Source organism: Camelina sativa, chromosome 6 (assembly GCF_000633955.1).
Source record: "Camelina sativa cultivar DH55 chromosome 6, Cs, whole genome shotgun sequence".
Classification (NCBI taxonomy): domain Eukaryota; kingdom Viridiplantae; phylum Streptophyta; class Magnoliopsida; order Brassicales; family Brassicaceae; genus Camelina; species Camelina sativa.
Window position 1 is genome coordinate 11484946 of NC_025690.1, and position 19498 is coordinate 11504443.

General features: G+C 43.4%; 1 protein-coding gene across 1 annotated transcript; it reads left to right on the plus strand.

The window, feature by feature from the left end:
• On the plus strand, positions 4911-8717 carry LOC104790928 (putative F-box protein At3g47020). Its single transcript, XM_010516724.1, is given in 4 exon segments — positions 4911-5064; positions 7717-7796; positions 7890-8233; positions 8348-8717. Coding segments are annotated over 4 exon segments (948 nt in total).

Consider the following 19498-nt stretch of genomic DNA (forward strand, 5'->3'; position numbering starts at 1 on the left):
ACAAGCGAGCAGGACACTCAACAGAAGAGTGCCGCACCCTCCAACAAGTATTGCTCGACAAATTTAAAGAAGGCCAAATTGACGTCGATCTCGAGCGACGTCAAATAGCCGCTCACAGGGATAACCATTTCTTCAATCCTGAGAACAAAAACCCGAGCAAGCAATATAACGCCGCCACTGCGCCACAACCGAGACCCAAAACTCTACCGCCGCCCCCACCAACCCATAAAAAGAATCCCGAGCGAACTGAGGATGCCAACGCTCCGGCTCCACGCCGAAGAATAAACATGATCATGGGTGGTCTGGCGACTTGCCGCGACTCGGTCCGTTCTATCAATGCTTATCGACGGGGACTTNTGTCGTTCATGGATGCGTACTCAGGATACAACCAAATTATGATGCACAAAAACGATTAGGAGAAAACGGCCTTCATCACCGATCAGGGAACTTACTGTTACAAGGTTATGCCAATCGGCCTCAAGAACGCTGGTGCAACCTATCAGCGCCTCGTAAACCGCATGTTTGCCGAGCACCCCGGACGAACCATGGAAGTTTACATCGACGATATGCTGGTCAAGTCAACCCAGGCCATTGATCACGTCTTGCATCTCGCTCAGTGTTTTGAAGTGTTAAACCGATACAATATGAAGCTGAACCCACCCAAGTGTTCGTTCGGCGTGACTTCTGGAGAATTCTTAGGATACCTCGTCACGAAGAGAGGTATCGAAGCTAACCCGAAACAAATTTCGGCGCTCACCAACCTCCCATCTCCACGCAACACCCGAGCTGCTCTGAACAGATTTATTTCACGCTCTACCGATAAGTGTCTACCTTTCTACCAGTTGCTTCGTAGTAACAAAAATTTCGAATGGGATGATAAGTGCGAGTCTGCTTTCCAAGAACTCAATCACTACCTAGCTACTCCCCCTGTCCTAGCAAAGCCCGATCAGGGCGAAACTCTATATCTGTACATCGCTGTCTCCGGTTCGGCGGTCAGTGGCGTACTAATCAAGGAGGACAGAGGAGAACAACACCCAATCTTCTATGTGAGTAAAAGCTTAGACGGAGCCGAGCTCCGATATCCCACGTTGGAAAAACTCGCTTACGCTGTAGTTATTTCAGCCAGGAAGCTTCGGCCGTATTTTCAATCCCACACTGTTGAAGTCTTAACCAACCAACCCCTGCGAACCATCCTCCACAGCCCCAGTCAATCAGGCCGCTTGGCATAGTGGGCAGTGGAACTCAGCGAGTACGACATCGAATATAAAAACCGCACTTGTGCAAAATTTCAGGTGCTCGCCGATTTCTTGATCGAACTTCCCCCCGAGCTAGAGTTCGGCTGTCCGCGAGAGGAGAAGTGGACACTGCACGTGGACGGCGCATCCTCTCGACACGGCTCCGGGATCGGCATTCACCTCGTCTCGCCAACGGGTGAAGTACTCGAGCAATCGTTCCGGCTCGCCTTTCCCGCCTCGAACAACGAGGCCGAGTACGAAGCCCTAATCGCCGGCATGCGATTGGCAAGTGGAATAGGGGTTGAAAAGATACAAGTCTTCTGTGACTCACAGCTGGTAACTGACCAGTTTAGCGGCGATTACGAGGCAAAGAACGACCGCATGGATGCCTACCTCAGAGTTGTCCAAGATATGTCCAACAATTTTGAGACATTCGAGCTGAACAAAATTCCCCGAAGTGACAACGCACCGGCCGACGCTCTGGCCGTCCTCGCATCCACCTCCGATCCCGACTTACGCCGAGTAATCCCTGTCGAGAGCATCGATCGACCAAGCATCAATCTCCTCGCGCACGCCGAGCCAAATATCCAAGATAAGAAAAAGAAAAAACAGATTATCGAACATGAGACCTTCAGCGATCGAGTCTCGAAAAAGCAAAGAACAGAGGACAGCGACCCCGTACTCACGCTATTCGTCATTGAACCACCGGCAAATGTGCCAACTGTGGAGTGCTCGGCCGAGCAAGGATCCGCGACCAGCGAAGAAGGACGAACTTCGTCGTCTCAGGAACAATCGTCACCATCTCACGAATGAGCGTCATCATCGCACGCTAACCCGAACTTCACGAGCGACCACACGATTGGCAAGAAGAAATCCGTTGTTTTATCGCAGACGGCATTGTCCCTTCGGACAAGTGGGAGGCCCGGCGCCTTCGAACTCGCTGTGCGCATTACACACTTCTCGATGGCAACGTCTTCCGTCGTGGCAACAGCATCTGGTACACTTTTGACTTGCGTCGGTCCCGAAGAAATCAACGATGTAATGAGAGAGGTTCATGAAGGTTCCGACGGTAATCACTCAGGAGGTCGCGCGCTCGCACAACGCATACGCAATAATGGTCATTATTGGCCAACCATGAACGACGACTGCGACAAGTTCGTCGCTAGATGCGAGAAATGCCAGTGCCACGCTCCGATCATCCACGCGCCAACCGAACTGTTGAGAACGACCTCTCCACCATATCCTTTTATGCGATGGGCAGTGGATATCGTTGGACCTCTCCCTGCGTCCCGTCAAAAGAAATACATTCTCATTATGACGGATTATTTCACCAAATGGGTTGAAGCCGAAGCCTACGCAAAAATCGGAACAAACGAAGTCCAAAAATTTGTGTGGAAGAACATCATTTGCAGGCACGGAATTCCGTATGAGATCGTCACCGACTACGGCGCGCAATTCACGTCGCTCCAATTCGAAGGTTTTTGCGCAAAGTGGAGAATCCGTCTGACATGCCAGTCGGCCCAACGAGATTCGTTAGTTGTATCNGACCACACGATTGGCAAGAAGAAATCCGTTGTTTTATCGCAGACGGCATTGTCCCTTCGGACAAGTGGGAGGCCCGGCGCCTTCGAACTCGCTGTGCGCATTACACACTTCTCGATGGCAACGTCTTCCGTCGTGGCAACAGCATCTGGTACACTTTTGACTTGCGTCGGTCCCGAAGAAATCAACGATGTAATGAGAGAGGTTCATGAAGGTTCCGACGGTAATCCCTCAGGAGGTCGCGCGCTCGCACAACGCATACGCAATAATGGTCATTATTGGCCAACCATGAACGACGACTGCGACAAGTTCGTCGCTAGATGCGAGAAATGCCAGTGCCACGCTCCGATCATCCACGCGCCAACCGAACTGTTGAGAACGACCTCTCCACCATATCCTTTTATGCGATGGGCAGTGGATATCGTTGGACCTCTCCCTGCGTCCCGTCAAAAGAAATACATTCTCATTATGACGGATTATTTCACCAAATGGGTTGAAGGCGAAGCCTACGCAAAAATCGGAACAAACGAAGTCCAAAAATTTGTGTGGAAGAACATCATTTGCAGGCACGGAATTCCGTATGAGATCGTCACCGACTACGGCGCGCAATTCACGTCGCTCCAATTCGAAGGTTTTTGCGCAAAGTGGAGAATCCGTCTGACATGCCAGTCGGCCCAACGAGATTCGTTAGTTGTATCCTCGGCCCGACAAGATTGGAAACAAGTCATTAATTCCCGCAAAAGGGCAATCTCGGGAATTCGTGAAGGAAACTCTAAACTCTCCTAGGTCAACAGTCTCCTATAAAAGGAGAAAGCATTTATTGGGATCACCATCCTGACCCGCGGACAATACCCACATAGCAATACTTTGCATCGAAAACTGCTATTATCTTTCGTATAACTCGTCTTGTTTTCAGTTCGTCATTTTAAGCTTACTAGTTCGTCTGTGGAATAACAAACTCTAATACGACTTGTTTAAGTTACGATCTCACGTTTTCCCCGATTAATAAAGAATTTGCTCGCTCTTTCCCACTAAATCTTATTTGTTTAAACTGTGTAATCCCTCGGAACAAACAGTAGTGTCCTCGAACGGCCAGCTTCCGGCGCCGCTCTGTACACTGCCTATAATACCAAAAAAAATAATTCATAAATAAAGTATTTTTTTTTTACGTTACGAAAGAATCTGTTCGTTGACCAAAACAAAGACAATAATAGAATGTTCAGTGGTTTAGTCAGTATTATATATTACCAATGAAAGAATCTGTAATGACTTGAGGAGAAGCAACGCTACGTTCGATCTGAGTCATCTGACCGATCTTTTCCGGCAGAGTCATGCGAGTGAGAAGGTCTTTCACACGCGCCTTCACTGGCGCGTCACGGTTCTTGTAAACCCATGAAGACTCATCAGTCTTTGCCATTTCTCTTTCTTTTTTTTTTCTTTCTCACTAATCTAAACTCTAAAGTGACGAAACCACTCCACTTCTCTTTTTTATCTAGCCAAGCCGAAGGACGACACGTTACACTCTTTGTTTACAATAGAATGCTTAGTTTATTCGTTAATCGCGTACAGTAAATTGGACTATCTCGAATCCTTAGTCATCCTACATCTATGTGTTTGGTTTATTCACCAATACAATAGACCAGTTGGGATTAGAACAAAGAATGAACTCTTTCCAACAATACGATTTTGAGAATCTTTTCGAAGCACTAGTAAGAAAATTAATGTGAGAGAAGCGTAAAGTAGAAGAAATAAGAATCTTAACTATATAACCTTTTCGACAGTCGACACTAATCACTTTTATAGCTTGTCACTTACCTATGAATATGCGTAAAACATTAAATTTATTGTAAACTAGTATCTAGATCGATCATCGATATACTTCAGTCACTTCACATAGAGACTTTGTTAAATACTGTATGTCCAAATTAATCTTCAGTGGTATACCTCGTTTTCCTCTAAACAAAAAAAAAATGACTCTCTAGGTCCAATTATAAATCTTCTTACCAAAAAAAAAAGAGTCCAATTATAAATCTGAACGTAAAAAAAGAAATAAAATTCTTAAAATAATCTTAAAACAAATCTAGAAAAACAGAAGTCGCTGTCGAAGTTTGGGATTCTAGGGTTTAGCACCCCATGGGAAAACAGCGGAAGCAAGTCAGCCGCCCAAGCAACTTCCAAAGAGAAAACTCGAAGGAGATCCCAATTGATCTTTTGATTGAGATTTTCTCCAGATTGACTGTTAAAGACCTTGCGAGGTGTCGTTGCGTGTCCAAATTCTGGTCGTCTGATATAGAACCATACGTGTGGAGTGGCACGTGAGAAGGAATCAAATTAAATCGGCTTATCTCAAACAGTACACGTGGAGGGCGTGGATTAAGCGGCTAAGAAGCCGTTGGAGGAGACATCAAAACCATGTGATTGTTTCCATTTTGTGATCATTCATTGAATCTTATCAGAAAATTGTAAAAACTCTCTAAAAATATTTGTTGGGTTTCTCCCAATCTGGGAGCTGGCTTATCGGTTAGTGTTTTATGAATACTCAATCGATTGTTTGGTGATTTCTTGGTGTGATTGTGCGATTGCGAGTTTATTTATATTATAGGCGGTTTATCAAAGGTTTTGGAGTGATCACAGCACCATTGCATGCTTTGACTAAAACAGATGCGTTTGAGTGGAATGAGAAAGCGCAGTGTGCTTTTCGGGAAGTGAAGGTTGCTATATGTAATGCCCCTGTTTTAGCTTTGCCCTTGTTTGACAAACCTTTTGTGGTAGAGACAGACGCGTGTGGCCAGGGAATTGGTGCGGTGCTGATGCAGGATGGTCATCCACTGGCTTACATTAGTCGACAACTAGAGGGGAGGCAACTTCATTTGTCCATCTACGAGAAGGAGGTTTTGGCGGTTATCTTTGCGGTCCGCAAATGGAGACATTATCTCTTGTCGAAGCATTTTGTGATCAAAACGGATCAAAGAAGTCTCAAATATCTGCTAGAACAGAGACTCAATACACCAATACAGCAACAATGGCTGCCGAAACTGTTGGAGTTCGATTACGAGATTCAATATAGGCAGGGTAAGGAAAATGTAGTGGCGGATGCCCTGTCTCGAGTAGAAGGATCTGAGATATTGCATATGGCAATATCAACTGTTGAGTGTGACTTGTTGCGAGAAATTCAAGCTGCGTATGCTGTGGATAACGTGGTTCAAGACATTATTGTCCGTTTGAAACAGGATCCTGAAGCCAAGAAGAATTACTCTTGGAGCCAAGACATTCTCAGGCGCAAGAACAAGATTGTCATACCCGCTGATGTTGCTATTAAGAACTCGATTTTGGAGTGGCTACATTGCTCTGGTGTGGGTGGTCACTCGGGTCGTGAAGTTACTTATCAGAGGGTGAAGAGATTATTTTACTGGAGGGGAATGGTGAAGGACATACAAGTGTTTATTCGGGGATGTAGTATCTGCCAGCAATGTAAAAGCGATAATGCAGCTTCTCCTGGTCTGCTACAGCCACTACCAATTCCGGAGATAGTTTGGAGCGACGTATCTATGGATTTCATTGATGGCTTGCCTGAATCTGCAGGAAAGGCAGTTATCATGGTGGTTGTGGATCGACTGTGTAAGGCAGCACATTTTATTGCCTTGTCGCATCCTTACAGTGCTCTTTCAGTTGCTCAGGCTTACTTGGATAATGTTTTTAAACTTCATGGCTGTCCTACTTCGATTGTGAGTGACAGAGATGCAGTGTTCACAAGCGAGTTCTGGAAGGAAGTTTTTACTCTTCAGGGGGTCTCTCTTAAGTTTTCCAGTGCGTACCACCCTCAGAGCGATGGCCAGACATAGGTCGTCAACAGATGCCTTGAAACGTACTTGCGCTGTATGTGCCACGTTCATCCTCACATGTGGTGCAAGTGGCTCGCTTTAGCAGAATATTGGTACAACAACAACTATCACACGTCCACCAACATGACCCCGTTTGAGGCAGTATATGGTCAAGCTCCTCCTGTACATCTTCCATATTTACTCGGTGAGTGCAAGGTGGCTGTGGTGCTCGCTCATTACAGGAACATGAGAATATGTTGAAGTTCCTTAAGTTCCACCTGCTTCGAGCACATCACAAGATGAAAAAAATTGCGGATCAACATTGTACGGAGCGTGACTTTGAGATCGGAGAATATGTGTATGTCAAGCTTCAGCCATACCGTCAACACTCTGTGGTTTCAAGGGCAAATCAGAAGTTATCTCCCAAGTATTTCGGTCCCTATAAAATCATTGACAAATGTGGTGAGGTTGCATATGAGTTGGCTCTTCCGTCGTCCTCTCAGATACATCCGGTATTCCATGTCTCTCAGCTGAAAGTTCTCGTTGGTAATGTGTCCACCACTACTCAGCTACCGACAGTGATGCCTGAGGTATTTGTCAAGGAACCTGATTTGATTGTGGAAAGGAAGATGGTGAATCGACAGGGTCGAGCAGCTACCAAGGTTTTGGTTAAGTGGGTTGGTGAACCATTGGAGGAAGCAACATGGGAGTTTCTTTTCGATCTCAAGAAGAAGTTCCCTGCGTTTGAGGCTTAAAACTTTGTGGTCAAGGTTCTGTTAGGAGGGGGAGTTGTGATACAGAACCATACGTGTGGAGTGGCACGTGAGAAGGAATCAAATTAAGTCGGGTTATCTCAAGCGGTACACGTGGAGGGCATGGATTAAGCGGCTAAGAAGCCGTTGGAGGAGACATCAAAACCATGTGATTGTTTTCATTTTGTGATCATTCATTGAATCTTATCAGAAAATTGTAAAAACTCTCTAAAAATATTTGCTGGGTTTCTCCCAATATGGGAGCTGGCTTATCGGTTAGTGTTTTATGAATACTCAATCGATCGTTTGGTGATTTCTTGGTGTGATTGTGCGCGATTGCGAATTTATTTGTATCATCGTCCGTACTGCGTCGTCGAGATTTCACATAACTATTCCTGAAAATATCTTCGGCTCAGCCGCGTATGTTATTCACCTTCTTACACAACGTTAAGCGGATCTTCTACTCCGCACCTCAGCATCTACATCCCGAGCGTGCCCATGTTCCTTTGATTCCCTGTTATCATATGTCTTTCCACGAAGGTATGAGTTATTCCTATGACTGTGAGACTCATGCCCCTGTACGTGGGTTTCTTTGTAGCAAAACCAGCAATCATGTGATCTATAACCCTAGCACAGGAGAGTACATAACTTTCCCGAGAATGAGAACTAAGAAGTCTGAGATAAAAACCTATTTTGGTTATGATCATATCGACAAACTATTCAAGGTATTGTGTTTGCCCACGCTGTACATGGCAGAGGATTTTGCCAGTTTAGTTTCAACCTTAGGAATGGGAAAAGTGTCCTGGAGAATGGTCGAATGTTTGATACCCCATAGACCTTTAAGTACTGAGACATGCATCGACGGAGTTTTGTACTATTTAGCTGTGTGCATTGGAAATACAAATCCAATACATGTTATGGTAGTTTGTTTTGATTTTAGGTCTGAAACGTTCAAGTTTCTAGATGTGGAACATAAATTTTATTGTTCAACTCTGATAAATTGTAAAGGTAAATTGGGCGTACTGTGGCCAAAGCACATTGGACTTGGTGAACATACAAAAAGTCTTGAGTTGTGGGTTCTGGAAGATGCGGATGAACTGAAATGGTCGAAGATTGTCTACACATTGCCATTTAGTTTGAAGCATATAGCTCCCACCTATGTAGACATTGTCGGGATGACTAGTGGAGGTGAAATTGTGTTATCAACATCCAATCTAAACGATCCTTTCTACATCTTCTACTACAGTGTCGTGCTGGACACTTTGAATGTAGTTGAAATCCAGTTTGGGAATATAGCTGAGAAGGCTAAATACTCAAAGATTTATACATTTATAGACTATGTAGAGAATGTGGAGCATCTAGATTAGAACTTTATAAACATACTAGATTAGGACCCGCCCGATGTGCGGGTTTATAATTTTTAAAATAAAATTAACTTTATCAAAAAATATAAAGTAAATATTTTTAGTAAATAAATAGATACACCGAGGTGTCCAATGTGAAATTTGATGTAAAAGATGCGACTCTACGGTTAAACTATTAATCACAAGATGAGTACAAAGTTATTAAAATTAAATTAAATTTAACAAAAAATATATATTTAGTTCTTTTTGTAAGTAAAAACAATATATAGAAGTAAAGAGATAAACTTTTAATTACAAAAACGCATATGTTAATCTTACATACTCCTATCTTATATATTACAATAGCAGTCTTTTTGAATAAATTATTTGATTGGTGAAAAAAAATATGAGACAATCTACTTTTTTTAATGTTTTTTTTTTCAACAATATTTTTCTTTGTGTAAAGGTGAGTAATTACATTTTTTTAGAAACAGTAATTAATTGTATAATTTTCACAATCATTATTTTTTCCTATATAAAAAGTAATATTTTTCTTGTAAAATTAGCAACTTAAAATTAAAATAATTAAACAATATTATAAGTTCGAATTTTATGATATATATATATATATAATTTCCTTATAATGATTTTTTTCTAAATTTTAAAACTGTTTCAATATTTTAAATAAAATTAGGTTTTCTTTTGTCTATTTTACTTTTATATAAAACCTATTTATGGTAGGTTTTGAATTTTTACATTTTTATTTTTTATAATTTTAATAAATTTAAAATTGACATGTGTTAACATCTGAATGATACAATTGACAAATGTCGCGATCTTGTTAATTCGTAATTTTGACATCAAACTTTATATAATAAGATTTGTGTAGTAGTTTGGCTTTTAAGTTTGGGTTCGTAAACACTTTATCCGTTGGATTTCTCAAAATAAGGTTCTCACTAATATTTCAATATAATTTTGTCTATTTTTTTTTGTTAAAGTTTAACAACTCACAAGTTGATAGTTGTGAGCAGAGTATCTAAAGAAGGTTTGGTTGTATCATCTTAAACGAGATACCGACTCTCTTACCATAACCTTTTTTTAGTGTGTTTATTGCCTACATTCTAAGTTAGAACCGAGAACAAAGGTGTTCTTCGTGTACCGATGTGTCTATCTTGTTCAGTTATTAAATAACTATTTTATGTTTTACAGGCTAACCCTAAATCTACAATTACACAATCAACAAATCAAAACCCTAAAGTTCTAAATCCTATAAAACCTTAAAGCTTTAAACCCTAAATTCTAAAACATTAAAATCCGATTGTTTTGAGGTTTAAAAATTGCTTAGGATAGATTAATTGTGATTTGTCTTGCATAAATTGAAAGCTTAAAATCGAAATTGTTCTATGTCTTGCATAAAACCCTAAAAATTAAAACCCTAGAAAAATCAGAAATCTAGAGAAAATATTTCCCTAAAATTTTTGTCTTAATCCTAACTAGAAAAGGAAATCTTATCTAGAGAAAAGGAAAACTTGAAAACCTAAAATTATTTGCATATTTCCTTGTTCATACTAGACTATAATTTTATCTAGGATTGTTTCATGCATATATTAATAAAAGACAAGAAATTATTTACTAAAAAATTAGTATGGTTCGGTCTTAAATACCGCATGGCCTAGACGAAATTAATTACATGGTTCGGTGTTGAATACCGCATGGCATAATCCAAAACGATTGCATGATTCGGTCTTAAATACCGCATGTAAATAATTGGGTGCATGTTTTGTACTTTATAGATGTCCAAGATCAACAATCTCAAATATGCTGCACTTAATGTCTCTGGAGACAACTACTTACAATGGGCATTTGTTACTAAGATTACCTTGAAATCAAAGGATATATGTGAATGTATCGAGGATGGTAATGATACCAACAAAAAAGAAAGATACAAGGCGATTTTGCTTATACGTCATCACATTAATGAGAGTCTCAAAAATCAGTACCTTACAATTGAGAATCCTCTTGACCTTTGGACAGAGTTGTAAAATAGATATGGTCACCAAAATACGGTGCTCCTACCAAAGGCTTAATTCGATTGGAAAAACCTAAGGATCCAAGATTTTAAATCTGTGGATGAGTATAATTCAGTGCTATTTAAGATAGTCTCAATCTTGAAACTATGTGGTAAGGAGGTTACTGAGGAAGATTTGCTAGAGAAAACATTCTCAACCTTTCACACCAACAACAAACTGCTTCAACAACAGTATCGTGAAAAGGTTTTTAAGACATATGCAAGTATAATCTCTTGTTTGCTACTTGCTGAGAAAAGCTATGAGTTATTGCTAATGAACTGTGCAATGAGACCTCCTGGTTCTGCCCCATTACCAGAAGCCCATAAGGTTGATATGACCAAGAAAGAGCCTCAAGGGCCTAAAGAGACCAAAGAGTCTAACTACGTCCATAGAGACAAGCATCACGGCCGTGGCCGTGGTGGTAGAGGACGTGGTGGTCGTGGCAATTACCAAGAAAACTATTATGATGGTCATAGCCGTGGGAATCGAGGTAGAGGCCGCGGAATTTTCAAACCGAAACATAAGACCAAATCTGTTTGCCACCGATGCGGTATGGGGAACCATTGGTAAAAGACGTGCATGACATCTAAGCAACTTATTGATCTCTATCAAGAGAATTTGAAAAAGAATCCAGAAGATAACCTGGTTCATCTCGATGGTGAAGGAGATTTCGACCATGAGAATGATGATCAATTGGATTATGAGACTTCAGATTGTCTAAAAGAGGATAATTAAACTTAAATATTGTCTTGATTTAATTTCCATGTTTTATGCTTTGAATTTTATTGGATTATTATTTTGATTTATAATTTTGGTTTAAATTCAATTATTTTATTTCCTTCAATATATATTTTCTTGTTTTATTCTTTTATGTCTTAAACATAATTCTTGTCCATATTAAGAAATGGTTGAGGACAAGATCATACTTGTAGTAGATGGTGGATCAAGCCACACGATTTTGAAGGATAAGAGATACTTTGTTAATCTCATTATGAAAAATGCCAATATTAGCACAATAGCGGATATAGCAAGTCTAATTGAAGGCTACGACCATGCACATATACTTTTACCTAATGGCACACATCTTGAAATAAGTGATGCCTTAAATTCACCCAGCTCAAAGAGGAGCTTATTGAGTTTCAAAGATATTCGTTTGAATGGTTTCCATGTTGAAACTAAGGGTGAAGGAAACCAAGAGTTCCTACATATTACTGAAATCACCCAAGGATCTAAGAAAATCTTAGAGACTATACCCGCATTATCTACTGGTCTTTCCATGCTAAAATAAATATGATAGAGGCTAATTTGACAATGAACAAGATGTTCAATCAACAATTCACTTTATGGCATGACTGGCTTGGCCATCCGGGTTCAAATGGGCACACTCTTAAAGAGAGACGAGTTATCCCTAAAAATCTCATGTGTGTAGCATGTGCACAAGGGAAACTCATTATAAGGCCATCACCAGTAAAAGTCACTAAAGAGACTTTAAATTTTCTGGAAAGGATACAAGGAGATATATGTGGACCAATACACCCACCTTGTGGGGCGTTTAGATATTTTATGGTTCTTATTGACGTATCGACTAGATGGTCGCATGTTTGTCTATTGTCCATTAGAAACCTAGCATTTGCTAGATTGATGGCCCAGATCATACGTTTGCGAGCCCACTTTCCAGAGTTTCAACTTAAGACTATACGTCTAGATAATGCTGGTGAATTTACATCCCAAGCGTTTAATGATTATTGTATATCCATGAGGGTAAGTGTGGAACATCCCATGGATCATGTCCTACACAAAATGGATTAGCTGAATCCTTCATTAAACAAATTCAATTGATTGCTCGACCATTACTCATGAGGTCGAAGCTTCTTGTGTCGGTTTGGGGACACGCAATATTACATGCAGCATAGCTTATACGCATCAGGCCATCTAGTAAGCATAAATATTTGCCATCCCAATTACTAACGGGTCATGAGCCAAACATATCCCATCTAAAGACATTAGGGTGTGTCGTATATGTACCAATTGCACCATCATAGAGAACAAAGATGGAGCTCAAAGAAGGATGGGAATATATGTTGGATATGATTCTCCCACCGTTATGAAGTATCTAGAGCCAACTACGGGTGATTTATTTAAGGCTAGATACGCGGATTGTCAGTTTGCTGAATCCGATTTTCCTACATTAGGTGGAGGAATAAACAAGCTGGTCAAAGAAATATCATGGAATCAAACATCCTTAAATTGGCAAGATCCTCGGACTCTAGCATGTGAGGCAGAGGTTCAAAAGATTATACATTTTACAAAAGGTAGCTAATCAATTGCCAGATTCCTTTGTTGACCCAAAGAATGTTAAAATCATACATACCAGCTTGTAATTGTGACAACCCGTCCCGCATACCCCACTAGCCCACCGCTAGCCGCCCAAACGGACTCTAAGCTGGCCTTGTAGGGCATCGATCCTAACCCATCACTGTGGATATCCAAATCCACCAGTAATTTATTGGTGCGTTAGGCGTTCCTCAAACCCTGGTCCCCAACCTTTAACAACCCTCCCAGAGTATCTCAAAGTAAATAGACATATCACGCTGGTATGTATGATCAATTGGTGGCAACTTGTCCTGTGGGAAGGTTGTTAAAGGGTGGGGACAAGGGTTCGAGGAACGCCTGGCGCACCAATAACCTACTGGTGGATTTGGATATCTACAGTGAGGGGTTATGATCGATGCCTTGCAGGGCCAACTTGGGGTTCGTTTCGGCGGCTAGTGGGGTCCGCAGGACGGGTTGTCACAGTAATGCACCAGTACGTATTGATGTTCAAAAGGAACACAATCAAGTTGCTACAGAGCCTAAGAGATGTTTGAAACGTGGTAGACCAATAGGTTCCAAAGATAAGAACTCTCGAAAATCTAAGAAAGGTGCAAATCAAACCGAGGTTAAGGAAACCCTTAACATGGCCGCGGCAAATCCTAAGGTACCGAATGAAGTTTGGGACGCTGAACCTCAATGTCCTGAAGGTATTGATAATAATGAGATCTCAATAAATTATATCATGTCTAGGAATTCAATGGAACCGAAAAGATGTCAACATTGATGAAAAATTTGCTTACAAGGTAGCACTTGAAATAAATGAGGATCATGAACCCACGTTTATATTAGAATGCACTCAAAGAACAGATTGGTTAAAATGTGTAACGCCCGCGAACCAAAACTCTGCGTTTTGGGGGTGGGTGTCGATCGACACCCATGGTGGTGTCGATATTTCTTGTTTGACCAGATTGATTTAATTATCGATTTAGACCAGTTTGGTTTAGTAAAACCATTGGACCGAGATATTTAAGTGAATTGTTGATCAGAAGGGTTTTGGGGGTTTATTTTGTCTGCCGCTTTGTTGTTTTTGAGAGAAAAGGGAGAAAAACTTTGTTCTTGAGTTTTTGAGAGAGACTGGTGAGATTTCTTGGCTGTTATTGAGAGATTTGGAGCTAGGAAAGATCTAGAGGCTTGCTAGGAGGGTTGGATTCGTTGCTCTTGGTCTGAATCTTCTTGCAAAGAGGTGAATGCATGACCATGGCTAAGCTAAGCCCTTGATTTCCTTGTTCTTGCTTGTTTGTTGTTGTTTTTTGTGTTTTCTTGCTGGGGATTGGTTGATACAGGTTCCTAATGATGATATCGGCATGGGTTTTGAGTATTGGACGATTTGGAAGAGGTTGAGAAGCAAGATCCGACTCTCGGCTTCGAGTGGATCGCAGTTGTAGGTGGAGTGTTGATCGACACTACTTGGTGTCGGTCGACACCTGGAAAATGGCATTGATCGACACTGTGGGGTAGTGTCGGTCGACACCAATGCCAGTGTTGGTCGACACTAGGGTGGTGTCGGTCGACACCTCCGTTCCAGCAAGACGATGTTCGTTTTCCTGGTTTGTGTGTTTTGTTTGTTGATTGTTTGGAACATGGGAATCATTGTTGCTTGTGTGTATAGCCCAATAGATGGGAGGATTGCCTCACTGAGTATTTATCAAATACTCATGCATCTCAATTTGTGTTTGTGGTGCATCTCAATTTGTGATCGTGGAATCAAGGAAATGAAGAGGAAGATGTTCTAGGGACTCGATTGGGTGTTGTCTGGCGTTGCTAGGTTGCTAGAGTTGGGTATTTAGGACTTGCTAGGTTGCCGGTTTCTTGTTTCCTGTTGTTTGACATTGGAATGGTTATGTTTGATTATTGGTTATTCTATTATGGTGTATTATTGGATATTGGTTTGTTGGTTATTTAATTGGTATTTGTTATTTTGCTGTTGTTTGTGATTGTGGTTAGGTGGCTAGTGGGTATGGGACCACTAGTTGTAGTTTATTTATTATTATTAGAAAAAAAACGGGTCAGGTCGTCTCAGTTTTGTATCAGAGCCCTTACGGTTCTAGGTTTGGGTTCACTAGGTTTCTGTTGTGTTGTCTGGGATTGCATGTCTTAATTGATTATGTGAGTTAGTCAATTGTGTGTGGCATGGAGTCCTAGAACATCTTCTTCGAGCCTACAGTGTGATTCCACGGTGAGTTTTTGTTTGTGTGTTATGTTAATTGTGTGCTTAGCTTTCTGCTCATGGTAATGCAGATGGTTAGAGAGGATGCTATTTCTGGTCGTGTACGTGGACGCGGACGTGGTCGTGGTAGAGGCAGAGTCCCGGTGGTTAGTANTTAGTGAAACTGTGGACCAGAGTGTGACAGCAGAGGGTGTGGGCGAGTCGCAGGGTATCCAGGGGGATTCCATGAGTGTGGCTGGAGGGGGCGGTGTTGATGCTCCAGTAGCCGGTGATGTTAGGGCACCGGGTGCGGGTGGCCTAGTGGGTGGAGTCTCGGGTGTCGACCTTGCGGATTTGCTGGCACAGTTGTTAGAGCGGTTGCCACCTGTGGCATCAGCTCAGGCTCAGGTAGTGCCACCATTGGTGGCGGCAGCTAGCGGCTGCGGATGTGGGGGTCCATTCTTGTTATATCAGCATGCTGACTGAGATGGGCCGTATTGGTACCGAGCGGTTTTCGGGAGGTACAGATCCTACTGCTGCGGATGCGTGGAGGACGAGTGTGGAACGTAACTTCCATACTCTGGAATGTCTTGTGGGGTTTTGGGTGGATATTGGAGTCCACGATTTGACTGGGGATGCTCAGTTGTGGTGGAGTTCTATGGCAGCCAGGAGAGTGCAGAGGGAAATGTCTTGGGCTGACTTCGTCTTGGAGTTCAACCGCAAGTATTTCCCTAGGGAGGCGCTGGATAGGTTGGAGGTGCAGTTCCTTCAGCTAGCTCAGGGGACTCGGTCAGAGCGGGAGCTTGACTTGAAGTTCAGTCAACTTCTGAGGTACGTGGGTCGGAATATGGAGTCTGAGGAAGCTCAGATCATGAGGTTTTTTAGGGCCCTACGTGATGACTTGAGGGTTCACTATAGGGGGGGAGTTATGCTTCGCGTGCAGAGCTGGTTGAGACTACAATAGGGATTGAGGAGGATATCCGGGCACAGTCAGTGGCGGCTAGCCCAGCAGTTCAGCCTAGTAAGGCTCAGCACCAGGGAGGTTCTAGCAAGGGCGGCAAGCCTGCGCAGGGAACCAAGAGGAGGTGGGAGGCTAGGCAGACGTCGAGTGGTGCGAGTTGCTTCAGGTGTGGGAGCAAGGATCACAAGATTTCTAGCTGTCCCAAGAGGAGTGTCCCGTCGAAAGCATATCGTGTATGCTACTATTGCAGGGAGCCAAGACACATCAAGCCCTATTGTCCCAAGTTGCAGCCGATAGCAGTGGCAGCGTTGCAGCAGGTGCAGCCGGAAGAGCAGCAGGTGGCACGGATTGAGCAGGCGCCACATGTTAGGTTCTCAACAAATGAGGTTTGTGTAGGGACCTTATTGGTGGGAGGGTTTAAGTCCCATGTTATGTTTAATTCTGGAGCTACTCATAGCTTCATTACCCCAGAGTGTGCAGAGAGTGTGGGAATCGTGGGAGATCCCGGAGAGCGTGCAGGAGTTGTCAGAGTTACTGGAGGCAAGTTCTTGAGGGTCATTGGTCGAGCGAGGGGTATCGATATTCAGATCGCGGGAAAGTCTTGGCCTGCGGATTTGCTTATCAGCCCAGTGGAGTTGTATGACGTTATCTTGGGGATGGACTGGTTGCATCAGCATATGGTTCATCTGTATTGTCATCGAGGTAGAGTGGAGTTTGAGCGCTCAGGAGGGAAGTTGGTTTTTTAGGGGGTTAAACCAACTTCGGGGAGTCTCGTGATCTCGGCCATTCAGGCTGGGAAGATGATCGAGAAGGGACGTGAGGCTTATTTGGTTACTATATCGATGTCGGAGTCAGTGGGGAAGTCTACGGATAGCGATATTCAGGTTGTGGAGGAGTTTGAGGATGTGTTCCAGTCATTGCAAGGATTACCACCTTCTCGGTCTGATCCTTTACGATTGAACTGGAACCAGGGACAACACCGTTATCCAAGGCTCCTTAGAGGATGGCTCCAGCAGAGATGGCAGAGCTGAAGAAGCAGCTTGAAGNCGTCTTGGAGTTCAACCGCAAGTATTTCCCTAGGGAGGCGCTGGATAGGTTGGAGGTGCAGTTCCTTCAGCTAGCTCAGGGGACTCGGTCAGAGCGGGAGCTTGACTTGAAGTTCAGTCAACTTCTGAGGTACGTGGGTCGGAATATGGAGTCTGAGGAAGCTCAGATCATGAGGTTTTTTAGGGCCCTACGTGATGACTTGAGGGTTCACTATAGGGGGGGAGTTATGCTTCGCGTGCAGAGCTGGTTGAGACTACAATAGGGATTGAGGAGGATATCCGGGCACAGTCAGTGGCGGCTAGCCCAGCAGTTCAGCCTAGTAAGGCTCAGCACCAGGGAGGTTCTAGCAAGGGCGGCAAGCCTGCGCAGGGAACCAAGAGGAGGTGGGAGGCTAGGCAGACGTCGAGTGGTGCGAGTTGCTTCAGGTGTGGGAGCAAGGATCACAAGATTTCTAGCTGTCCCAAGAGGAGTGTCCCGTCGAAAGCATATCGTGTATGCTACTATTGCAGGGAGCCAAGACACATCAAGCCCTATTGTCCCAAGTTGCAGCCGATAGCAGTGGCAGCGTTGCAGCAGGTGCAGCCGGAAGAGCAGCAGGTGGCACGGATTGAGCAGGCGCCACATGTTAGGTTCTCAACAAATGAGGTTTGTGTAGGGACCTTATTGGTGGGAGGGTTTAAGTCCCATGTTATGTTTAATTCTGGAGCTACTCATAGCTTCATTACCCCAGAGTGTGCAGAGAGTGTGGGAATCGTGGGAGATCCCGGAGAGCGTGCAGGAGTTGTCAGAGTTACTGGAGGCAAGTTCTTGAGGGTCATTGGTCGAGCGAGGGGTATCGATATTCAGATCGCGGGAAAGTCTTGGCCTGCGGATTTGCTTATCAGCCCAGTGGAGTTGTATGACGTTATCTTGGGGATGGACTGGTTGCATCAGCATATGGTTCATCTGTATTGTCATCGAGGTAGAGTGGAGTTTGAGCGCTCAGGAGGGAAGTTGGTTTTTTAGGGGGTTAAACCAACTTCGGGGAGTCTCGTGATCTCGGCCATTCAGGCTGGGAAGATGATCGAGAAGGGACGTGAGGCTTATTTGGTTACTATATCGATGTCGGAGTCAGTGGGGAAGTCTACGGATAGCGATATTCAGGTTGTGGAGGAGTTTGAGGATGTGTTCCAGTCATTGCAAGGATTACCACCTTCTCGGTCTGATCCTTTACGATTGAACTGGAACCAGGGACAACACCGTTATCCAAGGCTCCTTAGAGGATGGCTCCAGCAGAGATGGCAGAGCTGAAGAAGCAGCTTGAAGATTGTTGAGCAAGGGATTCATCCGTCCTAGTGTATCACCGTGGGGAGCGCCGATGTTATTCATTAAGAAGAAGGATGGGAGTTTCCGCTTATGTATTGATTACAGAGGTCTCAACCGGGTCACTGTGAAGAACAAGTACCCTCTTCCGAGGATCGATGAGTTGTTGGATCATTTGAGAGGTGCTACTTGGTTCTCCAAGATAGATCTCGCGTCAGGTTATCATCAGATCCCGATAGATGAGGCAGATGTGAGGAAGACTGCTTTCAGAACGAGGTATAGGCATTATGAGTTTGTGGTGATGCCGTTTGGGTTAACTAACACACTGACAACGTTTATGAGATTGATGAACAACGTGTTTCAGGAGTTTCTAGACATGTCTGTCATCATTTTCATCGACGACATCCTAGTCTATTCTAAGAGTCCTAAAGAGCATGCAGTGCATTTGAGAGCAGTTCAGGAGAAGCTGAGTGAGCAGAAGTTGTTTGCAAAGTTGAGCAAGTGTAGTTTCTGGCTGCGTAAGATGGGTTTTATGGGTCACATTGTGTCTGCAGATGTGGTTTCTTTAGATCCAGAGAAGATTCAGGCTATCAGGGATTGGCCTAGACCGCAAAATGCCATAGAGATCAGGAGTTTTCTTGGGTTAGCAGGTTACTACAGGAGGTTTGTGCAGGGGTTTGCGATCAGAGCACGACCTATGACTAAGTTGACAAGGAAGGATGGTCCTTTTGTTTGGACACAGGAGTGCGAGGACGGCTTTGCAAGCCTGAAGGAGATGTTGGCTACTGCTCCGGTGTTGGCTTTGCATGAGCAGGGAGAACCTTATGTGGTTTATACAGATGCATCCAAAGTTGGTTTGGGGTGTGTGTTGATGCAGCATGGGAAGGTGATTGCCTATGCTTCACGG